The sequence below is a fragment of the Pieris napi genome, chromosome 1 (genome assembly GCF_905475465.1).
Source record: "Pieris napi chromosome 1, ilPieNapi1.2, whole genome shotgun sequence".
Classification (NCBI taxonomy): Eukaryota; Metazoa; Arthropoda; class Insecta; order Lepidoptera; family Pieridae; genus Pieris; species Pieris napi.
Window position 1 is genome coordinate 7,331,347 of NC_062234.1, and position 11,082 is coordinate 7,342,428.

Genomic DNA, 11,082 nt, shown 5'->3' on the forward strand with positions numbered 1-11,082 from the left:
AAAAACAAATCCATTACTTTATGAATAAACAGATCAATGTTTGCGATGTGGAGTATCAGTTGATATCTTGTCCTGTTAAAGAACTGGCATCTTTAATGAATTTATCAAAAATAATATATTCAAATGCGCACGTGACAAATGGTAGAAGTATTGAAAACACAGCCTGCATGAAGGCGGATGTTCGGAAAAATGTGGATTATCAGTTTTCACTTAAATTATTGTATCAACCGCGGTCCGCACTTGCAGATCCGCTTTGCATAACAATAGTGTGTCACTAACATCAATGAAACACTTCGAAATCGGGTTAGATTACTCATTGATAAATAAAATGTTCTTATTAGCATACGCTTGTTCGCCGTGGAGTAGATATTGCCTTGCCTCGGTATTATAATAGAAACAATAAAGAAAATCTGTCAAGTTTAATAAAAAAATCTTCGATAAAATTAGTATTAGGCGTCGTTATTCGTTTAGGGGTACCTTAACATGGCAACTCGAAATACAAAAAGACAGCAAAGTATTAAACAATTATCTGACATTTAGACTCAGAACGCATGTATTCTTTAAATTCTGACGTGTGTCTCAAACTGCATCTATTTCTTCTATCATTTTTATTTCATAGACAAGTAGGTGATTAGCCAGATCACATGGTGTCGATGTTTTGTATTTGAGACATGGCAGTTTTCTCATGATGTTTTCCTTCCGTACGAGCGAGATGTGCACATAGACAGACATAGAATACTGCTTTACAGCGAAGTAGACAAGCTTTGTTATAGTCTAGTATGATGCACTTTCAAACGCCTTAACAATTTGATACTGCAGAATGTGATATAAGATATTTCCTATCCGCAAGGTACGGCTGGTGATCTGCGACAGGGCTTTTTATGTCCTATTGTAGGTAGATTCTCACAAAGGTAGTCAATAGCTGTACACTTTATTATGTAGACACGTGGAGAGACTTGATGTTTTTTTTTATTATGTATAAATATATTTATTATATATATAATATATGCATGTGCACACATACAATTCCTCAATGCATTATAGCATACGAATCCTAATTAAACAAGTCAATAATTCTATAATAGTTTTAACAATTGAACAATTAATACCAATAGAATAAATACATATGTAGGTCGTGTACGTGCTTATAGTTTTAATGTAACACAATACCATTGACCCTAAGTCTAAAAATGTAAGTTATATAATATGTGCGTCAGAAGAAATGAGGTGGGTTTATTGAATGAGGACACGAATGGAATGAGGACGGATCTTATTTCGTAACTTTAGGTCCGGAGGCGCCTTGAGAAAGTGAAAGTTTAGGAAATTTATGCTTAGAATCCTTGATACCTTATAGGTATGTAAGGTTTAACTTTAGCGATACCTAGTGGAATTTCATTGCAACTCTAGATATTAAAGTATTTTTTATTGTGATAATTGTAATTACCAATTTAACTAACTCCAAAAAATATACGTAACTGTCATATTTTTTAGAAAATTTTCTCCTAATAACCCTCAATGTATGTAAAGTGGGAACAAACCGTGATCCATGTGGATGTGTGTGTTATACTGAAATAATTTGATATATTTCAGTATAATTAGTATTATTATTATTTTCTTATGTAGCCAAGTCCACATTTCAAGGATCGTCATGCTCGCTTAAATGTCGTTGCTTGTGGCGGCGTCCATGCGTCGGGTTGTCTCTCTCCCTAAAATATGGCGAGGGGGCCGATGGCTGGCCATGCGTCATACTCGTGAACGGGTGTTACTTGTGGTGACTGGTCGTACTTGAATTCGTGTATGCGGTGATTTTAGTTGTTTCGACTATGTATTTGCGTGTTGTTCGGTGTTCCCACGAGAATGTAAGTGCGTGCTCCTATTTCACCATGCCTCCTGCTGATAGAGGACAAATCTTTGTTTTTAATTTATTTTATTATTATTTATTACTTAAGATGTCATGTGGAATATGGTGTAATCGTTGCAGCTCCTTACAAACGTTGTGTAAAACAAAAAACTTGGCGATTAAAAAGAGTGGCGGTGAGTTTATTGCCAGTTCTTCTCTTCCGTTCTACGCCCCTGATTTGAGAACTGGCAGTAAATGTAAAATAAGAAGCATTTAATGTATATTTATTTTTTTGACGTTCATAAGTGTACATTGTGTTACCTACATGAATAGATGATTTTTGACTTTTGACTTTTATGAAGTTGGCTAGAACGAAGTCAGCTTATGATATATTTGAGACCTTTGAACTAACATTAAAACGTATCCATCAACATCACCAGTGAGAGTGAAATTTTTTTTACGATATTATGCATTTCTTATATTGCGCATGGTTCCTGTTCCATTACTGAAACGAAATGAGTTGTTCGAAGTTTCATCTCTCACATGGGGCTTCTGATCAACCTTCTTTCAGTCTGAAACAATTTTTTCTTCGGGAATCGACCACCATAATCACATAGGTCAACCACTAAGCCATGGAGGCGAGTTATAAATTGCGTAATGCCATATCGTAGGTGAGATAAATCTTGTAAAATTAATTAATCATCATAAAACGGTAATTCAGTAAAACCTTTATACAGTAAATTTATAAGTTTATAGCTTGTAAAGTTGATGCGATTATTTTACATAACTACAAAATTGAATACCACTTTCGCCGCGTGAATGCTAATCAATAATCTCTTGTTTGCAAGTTACATTAAATAATAACTATAGGTTACCTTTTCCGACGACTGTGACGAATCGACTTTGTCCGCTTATATTTTTTGTTTTCATTAAAATTCACTCAATCTTATCTAGGTTTTATGGATAAAACTTTGTTTTCTTGAACTCCCTAATCTCAGAAGATACTGGTGCGAATTTAACAAATTATTTGGTTTTCTATTTATAAAGGAAGACATGAACATGGTATTTAGGCCTATTTATGTAGATGAACCGCGGGGCTCAACTAGCTTACTAATTACGATATATTTCTTTTTAAATTTTAGACTTATTCAATTTCTTAATTTCTAAATCCTCATGTTAATAGCTTTATACTTAATGTTGTAAATGTGAAAATTTAATACTTTTTAAGCTTTATGTTACTATGAAGGCATAATAAGAAATCTAAATATTATTTCGAGATTAGCATTGAGAAGTACCTTCTTTAAATTTTGATATGACTGTTTGAAAAAAATTGATCACCTATTTTCTAATAATAAAAGAACAATGTAACACATAAAAATATTGGTGTACCAGTGTCTCAATGGAGGGTTACGAGGGTGAAAAAATAATAAACTCTAAAAATGTCGTGAACTACTTTAGTTTTAACTACCGATACAATGATATAAATATAATATTTCTCATCATTCTCAATATGACGTTCTGATTTACCTCTTAAACCGGATGAAGAGACCACTAGAAAGCGTAAAATTGTTAATACACGAGCGATGTATAAAAAGAAGTTTAATAATTTTATGTTATAATACTTAGTATTGTTGCGTAATGTGGGTTTTAAAAATAATATTTCAATGTTAACTTATTTGTAGTTATATACTTTAAATTTAATTTAAACCTACTTGTTAAATATTGTGTCTATGACATAACTAACATAGACTAGTAGATAGACAAGACCATAGACATCTCTATAACTAAGTTTCAATACTTATAAACCATAGATCATATTTACAATTCGTCGTCTATTTCGTCCATTAATTCAAACTTAAAATTGGCAATTATTTTTTGTTTTCTTCGTAATTAATTATTCATAATCCAAAATGGATAGATAGAAAACTAAAATAAAGTTAAAAAGCTTGGTCCTTCTGACAGTGTACCTTTATTGCCACTTATTACCAGAATTTCCTGCATGTTGCATTGCGATATTTCTTCGTTCAACGAGGAAATAACCAGCTCTGGGGTCAACAATTCTATCTACCACGCGCCAACTTAAATCTTGCCGCCTGTGCACTTGAACCTTTCCCATCCTTCAAGAGATAAATATATGCACTCTTTTGGCAATGGGGGCCATGGTACCCAAGGCTATACTTACTATAGTGCCACAGGGACACTTACAGGAAGAACTCCTAAATGAAGGAAATGGTGGCAATTTGAAGTGGTTCAGTGTCCCAAAGGATACCATGTAAAGATGTTTGGCGAAGGATAAGCATTAAACCAAGTGCCGGGTTCCCCACTTCTATCAGCCTAATAAGTTTTGGAATTTAAATATAAAAATAAGATTATCCCAGTTTCTTTGAAAATTGGCGTTAGAAGGCAAATTCAACCATAGGCCGCATGCTAACTACGCATTTCTCGCATCTGTTAAATGCGCAACCTTGTAGTTTGTAGAATAAGATCTAAGGATTTCACCTACCACACTGCTAGATTTGTGAGCAGATTAAAGAAACCCTGGAAGAGCTACACTTGTTATCTATTCTTTATAATTAAATTATGTCACTCGTCCAAAGATAGGTTCAAAATGACGCATCAATGTATAATTATTAATGAATTCTAAAAGCGGACGCCTTACACAATATTATGTCGTGTGTACGTATTGTGAACTGCAAAAGGTCCTGTAGACGCAACAGCCGTCTGACTCACAATCGAAAGTGAAAGTAGCACATTTGCCGACCCCATCCGTTTGAACTTACACCGAACGGGCATTGACATAATATTAAGTTGGTTATAACCAATAATTTGGGAGGGAACCGATTATTTAGGATTTACGAGTTTAAATATAACAGACACTTGGTATTCAGAAATGGTCGAAGGTCGAAACTATGGGTCCAGGTTAGCGGTTGTCCTTGACCGAAGTTTTAAAGGATAGTCTATCCATTTAGAACATAATCAAATTAATATGAACTTATCGAAACTTCCTTCAGTCTAATTGCATTGATTATAACTTAAATCAGTCAACAAACAATTATTATCAATTCACATAGCAATAATAAAATTAGGTGTGAATTTCTAGTTGAATTTCTAAATAATAAGATCGTTAAATTAATCGATTGTAATGGTTTTAAAAACAGATTAATCTAATTTATTGGTGCATTTCTAAGTCAATTATCATTTGCCCAAGATACACAAGAAAATGTCTCCCTCGCATTCCCCGTTCCGGAACTAGCTTACTTTCACTTAGAATAGGTTTTACGACAATTATTTACGCCTTAACTTGCCTTTTATGTCATGAGATGTATCCGGTTGATAATCGCGATACTGACCAGATTAACTCGTAATTTCTAAATTAGCCTAAGGTATAAAAACATTAAGTATATATTAATCATTATTTATTGCTATAATGATGTCTCAAAGCATTTTACTCAAAATTTGAGTTACGTAACAATCTTTCTAAATAGTTTAGCCTTGTTTCACTGCTTGGCTGTAACTGTAGGGGCGAATAGGGCTCGCTTTTCCTTGGCTATCGTAGAAGTTGACAAGCTGCTTGACGGTACCAGGTCCAGGGGTTGTTATTGGATTAACAACAGGACTAGGATTTACTGGTTTTGGCCTGATTTGGACAGGAGGGTTGGTTGCTGGTACCGCTGGTATCGGGGCCTGTTTAACAGTAGTCGGTGCTGATTTATATGTAGTTACAGGTTGCGGAGCTGGAGTTGGAGGTACCGGGGCTTTGCTAGGCGCTGGTGTAGGTTGGACTTTTTTACTACCCGGTCCCACACCACCAGCTTCCATGTTAATGAATGCTATGTTGGCATTTTTGTCTATGGGCGCATATGTTTTTTTGCCTGTAAAAGATTTAAAATAGATTAATAGTTAATAGTCTTATCTCTGATAAATTAATTCTGTTTCATATAATAACTATAATTTGTCTTTCCCCTAAACAAGACAAATTATACTAATTTGAATAGTACATACTAATCCGTAATCCCAAACAAAAGTTGACATGGGATGCGAAAATTTCTAAACATTCAACTAATTTGCTGACTAAGATTATATCTTGCGTATTTATGAAAGTTGAGAATACTCACATTGTACGTAACAAAAGGCTAGGAGTATAACAAATGCGTACAGCTTCATTTTCCCACCGCGCACAGTACTTCTGTCGTGTAGATATAGACTATAGACTAATATATTTTGACACTGAATCGTTGAAGCTTGTTTGAATATGTCGGGGTCGCGTCAGCCTTCTCGATTCACTGGTCGAGTATGATAGCTACACGATTGACCTTTACAAGTCATGGCCTTATGATATGTTCTTAGTATTGAGATTAAAACTGTAGGTAACTTTATTTGATGTAAACAATTTATATTTTTCAGTTTCTTAGGTTGTTAGCTAGCTTCACATTATATTATATTTCGTATGGGGTCGACTTTAATTCTAATATTTATGCAATAAAGTAATCTGAGTGTTCGATAAACATTTGTTTAGGCAAGAAATATATCCATATTGATTCTTTGAGCAGTGTTGGATTCAACGTGGGACTCTCGTACCTGAGGTCGTAGGTTCGATGCCTGGCTGTGCACCAATATACTTTCTGTCTATGTGCGTATTTAAAATTCGTTCGAACGATGAAGGAAAACATCGTGAAGAAACCGGCTTGACTTAGACCCAAAAAGTCGACGGCATGTGTCAGGCACATGAGGATGATCACCTACTTGCTCTATTAGATTGACAAACGATCATGAAACAGATACAAATATCTGAGGCCCAGACCAAAAAAGGTTGTAGCGCCACTGATGTTTTTAATGATTCAAAGAATCATTATAAATATCAGTGAATTTGAAAAACATGGTATGATAATAATTTGTTAAAATGTCTTGTTTACCTAGTATGAACTACACAATCGCAGGTAAATTGAAGCATCCGTCTATGTTAATAAAATCCTACGTTTTAAATGTCGGAAGTTCGTGTTGTCTTGCAGAATTACTAGAAAGATATATTCAATTTCATATTTCTGATAAAAATATCGCGCATTACATAAGAGTGTCTCAAATGTTTTAGTATAAATAACAACAAATATGAATTACGGTTATTTAGTACAGTTCTTTAACAGCACCAGAGCGGAGATGCTTTAAGATGATGCATAATACATAAAGTAAAATAAGATTTTTCCCGACGTGCGCGCATCACGCAAGCTGCATTGCCCGTGCGCGCTCGGCTGCGACCGTGGGCTTCTATTGAGTATCTTTCCAACGGACTTTCTTTTATGTTCACATGTATGATTTTCAAAAACTCACTCGTATTATTTAATTGACCACTTTCTACATATAATTTAAAGTGCTCATTATAACTTGTCTAGCCTATTCGAGTTTCTTTTATATATAAGTATTGCATATATTATAAAATATTTACATTAAAATCTATTTTACTCAAGTACTGTAGGTACCTCATGTAGAAAACAATAAACGTAAAACAATTTTTTGTATAGCACATTACGGCAAGTGTTAATAAAGATGAAGGTCAATTTTGTGTACAACATAGCGATTCTCATTACCAATTCACAACAACAAGCAATGCTAAAACTGGAAATCCGCAAGCTGAATCTTAACGTGTCATATCTCAGTCCATACAGAGTAGATGACGTAATCCAAAGGTCGTGCAGTATCGCTGCTACAGAGCACGAGGATCACTAGTACGCCGTAAACGAACTATAGTTGTTGTGTATCAGCCAAAATGAGGATTGTTCTCATATTATTCCTTTGTGTGGGGGCTTCCATCGCCGACGATATTGCCTCAGCTGCAGGTCAAATATTCAATAGTATTCTGCCAAACTTAATCGGCAATTCTGTTACCGGACAGCAGGGCAACACCGCTTCAAACACACTCCAGCAAATCGGAACCGTCGTTGGTGGCGTGGTTGATTATGCTAAGAAAAAGAGCTATGAAGAGATGCTTAAACAGGTGCAGGACTCGACAACGGATGAGGACCTTCTCCGCATCAGCGAGGAAATGTTCAACGCTGACATAAACAACGCTTTAAACTATATACAAGTGAATTTGCAAGGCAAAACGAGCCCTATGTCAAAGAGCGACGAAGCACAGTCTAGGTAAGAATGTATTTTTCTAAATACTTATTTATCACATCTTTTTCCTCGAGAATGAAAGTGCGTGATTCTATTCCACAATGCCTCCTGATAGAGGATAAATCTTTGTATTTAATTTATTGTATTATTATTAATTACCTACTTAATACGGGTATGTCATGTGGAACATGGTGTAAAACAAAAACTTGGCGAATTAAAAGAGTGGAGAAGAGTTTCTTCTCTTCCGTTCTACGCTCTTTATTTGACAACTGGCAGTAAATGTTAAATTAGATACATTTCATATAAATATTTATTTTTTGACGTTCATAAGTGTACATTGTGTTACTTATATGAATAAACGATTTTGTTTTTTTTTAAGAAAAGTTTTGTTACCCAAGGTAAAGTAAAGTAACGTAATTTGATTAAAGCAATTCAAGTATAAAATGTTAACAATTTTTTTTCAGTCTTTTAAATGTCCCGGAGAACGTATGGAATGGACCGACAATCAGGCCGTTCGCGGCACTATTTGATAATTATCACAAGAACGTGATAAGGCCAGAGTTCGTAACACCAAATGTAAGCACGTTTGATATATTTTGATAACAAAAATTTATAAGTCGATGTATTTAATTTTCTTTTACTTTTATTTCTTATTCAAAGGCTTTTTCAACCACACAAATATGCTAAATTAAATTTGCTGCATTTTCTCACTAATAATAATTGACTATAAAGAATAAATTATTATATTTAAATCCTAAAATTATAAAAATTCAATTTTGCTTAGAAGTTAAGCAATGCTTTGTCTTATATCTTGGATACACATAAAACAAACAATACTATGTAGTTAGCCTACGTTTTTATGTTGTAGGAGGAGACTGAACAAGTTACATACATTAACACTATCCTTGCTACTGGTCCAATGAGAAGTTTGATGACTTTCCTGGTGAGCAAAGGCAAGTAATAAATCCCTAGAGGCAATATTTCTCTTTCATCAGAAGATAAATAACAATTTTAATGTTAACAGGTCTTAATCAAATGAATGAATATCCGGAGCAAGTGGAGTTATTGAAAAAAATTTGGTTTACGAAATATGCCCGTCATTGGACAGGACTCTGTAAATGTAGTTGCGCGTTTGAGAACGTATTCATGGCCGAACTGAAATCCGACCAAGTTTTAGGTAAGTCTCAATTAAAATGTTATAACTTTCTCGTTAAAGGCAATATAAAGCAGTTATAAACTTTTAAATAATAACTGGTGTCATCGTAATGTTACGATATAGTGCAGGTTAACTTTGTCTTTCAAATCCTTCCTTTCGGATAACTTAATATGAGAGAAAACATAGGTGAATATTTTTTACTATAAAAAGTTTCAGGATGGTTTAATAATTCAACATGTTTCAGGTCTACACAGCTGGTTATTCTTTGCGAAGCGAGAAATGGACCGCAAAGCTAACTACCTGGGCTACATCGACAAACTGGACTTAGGAGGAGTAAGTAAACCTTGCATTATCATTATACTTTCTTGTCTATGAATATCTTCCATTATCGAAAATCATAAAATGAAATAAATATTTATTACAGAATATACGCAACCTTTTTGTTGATTCTATCATAAAGCATGTATTATTACCATGACTCAACTTTAATGGGATTGTAGAATTCTGTAATTGTGATGATCTCAGTGTAACTTGAGACTAGATTTAATTAAGGATAAACTGACCTTATTGGACTCAAACGCAGTTGCTTATTTAATTCTGATCATCTTTTTTCTGCCTCGTGATTAGCTACTACTTTTATATATTAATTGTGAGTCAATTAACCTGATTAGCTGAGCTTTTACATGTCTGTTTATACATAGGTACTATTATTTATACCTTTTCTTTAGATTTTATTTAATTGAATTTTAGTTATAGTTGCATGTTATTTTTGGTATCTTTTTATTAATTAATCATGCATCCTTTGTACTTTACCCTCTGTAGGTGTTTCTTTTCTTTCTATTGATCCATTTTAGGGTTGCCTGGAAGAAATAGCTTGTTAGCGATAAGGCCGCCCGTTGTCTAATAACTTATGTAACCTACTTACTTTTTGTTTTTTTTTTCTATATGTATAATTATGTGTATTATGGCAATGAACTATGAAGTGTACATAAATAAAAAAATAATTTAAAAGTGACCAATAATATTTTGGAATGTCAAAAATAGCGTTAGAATTTTAGCATGAGTGCCCAAGAGCAGCTTCTAATATTTTAAAGGACAGATTTTTATATTCAAATAGTTTTGCTTTTTTGAATTGTTCTTACCATTACTTCTTCATATATCTTTAATGTTATTGAAAAAATAACATGTGATGACTATGGGCATAATTATATAGCAATAAAACTAAAACGTAAAATTCTGGTTATGAAACATTTGTTTACTTGTAGAATAAAATGTACAAAAGTCATCATTAAAAGTCAATACTTTTCACAGAAAGGGCTGATTCTCAAGCAACACTCGATCCTTAGTGAGACCAAGGATGCTCCTGAAATCACCATGTTCGTCGGCACATCCCCTGAACTAGAGACAGCCTTGTATACCCTATGCTTTATGGCTCGTCCGGACCGTCCTTGCAAGTTGCACTACAACAATGTACCATTCACCATCCAAACCAAAACATTGAAAGCTGAAAATCTTGTTCTGATCGACACTGCATACCCAGTTTTCTAATTATAAAGATATATTATAAAATAAAGTGGTAGTTATATTTTGAATAGGTTCAAGGATACCTATAATATAAATTAGTTTTTTCTTTAAAGGCATTTTTAATCTTGTGATATGAGGGGTTTCCGCTAGAATATGCTTGCGATAATTATAGTCCACGGATATAGTAATAAAACACGTTAGTTTGACACAAATAACTGTTTAATGGCACATGTTATCTTAAGGGGCACAGTGTTCAGATATCTCTACTTTAATTGACTGAGATAACATATTTCACAAACGAAATAATACAACAATTAAAATTAAAAAAAAAAGTATTTAACAATTAAATTTAATCTATGCGTGAACAATGAGAATTATCTATGGCAAGATCACTTTCACTATAACTACAGTAATAAATTAGGTGTTTGGCACACAACATTCTGAAATAGCT

The 11,082-nt window shown here is 33.8% G+C and overlaps 2 protein-coding genes across 2 annotated transcripts; one reads left to right on the top strand and one right to left on the bottom strand.

The window, feature by feature from the left end:
• Window positions 1-5,239: 5,239 nt before the first annotated feature.
• On the bottom strand, window positions 5,240-6,138 carry LOC125052901 (extensin-like). Its single transcript, XM_047653977.1, has 2 exons — window positions 5,956-6,138; window positions 5,240-5,712 (listed from the first exon to the last, which is right to left on the bottom strand). The coding sequence occupies exons 1-2, from the start codon at window positions 6,002-6,004 to the stop codon at window positions 5,327-5,329; spliced, it is 435 nt and encodes a 144-aa protein (XP_047509933.1). The 5' UTR covers window positions 6,005-6,138; the 3' UTR covers window positions 5,240-5,326.
• Window positions 6,139-7,519: 1,381 nt separating this feature from the next.
• Window positions 7,520-10,743, top strand: LOC125049907 (endoribonuclease CG2145-like). The gene is made up of 6 exons (XM_047649437.1): window positions 7,520-7,975; window positions 8,416-8,527; window positions 8,820-8,904; window positions 8,976-9,128; window positions 9,352-9,440; window positions 10,419-10,743. Exons 1-6 carry the CDS (start codon window positions 7,602-7,604, stop codon window positions 10,653-10,655), a joined length of 1,050 nt encoding a protein of 349 aa, XP_047505393.1. The 5' UTR covers window positions 7,520-7,601; the 3' UTR covers window positions 10,656-10,743.
• The last annotated feature ends 339 nt before the right edge of the window (window positions 10,744-11,082 follow it).

Excerpts from the sequence above, each read along its gene's own strand:
- LOC125052901 (XM_047653977.1), bottom strand. The coding sequence starts at position 6,004 with ATGAAGCTGTACGCATTTGTTATACTCCTAGCCTTTTGTTACGTACAA. Across the intron at positions 5,713-5,955 it reads AGCCTTTTGTTACGTACAAT|GCAAAAAAACATATGCGCCC; the intron begins GTGAGTATTCTC and ends AATCTTTTACAG.
- LOC125049907 (XM_047649437.1), top strand. The coding sequence starts at position 7,602 with ATGAGGATTGTTCTCATATTATTCCTTTGTGTGGGGGCTTCCATCGCC. Across the intron at positions 7,976-8,415 it reads AGCGACGAAGCACAGTCTAG|TCTTTTAAATGTCCCGGAGA; the intron begins GTAAGAATGTAT and ends ATTTTTTTTCAG. Across the intron at positions 8,528-8,819 it reads CAGAGTTCGTAACACCAAAT|GAGGAGACTGAACAAGTTAC; the intron begins GTAAGCACGTTT and ends TTTATGTTGTAG.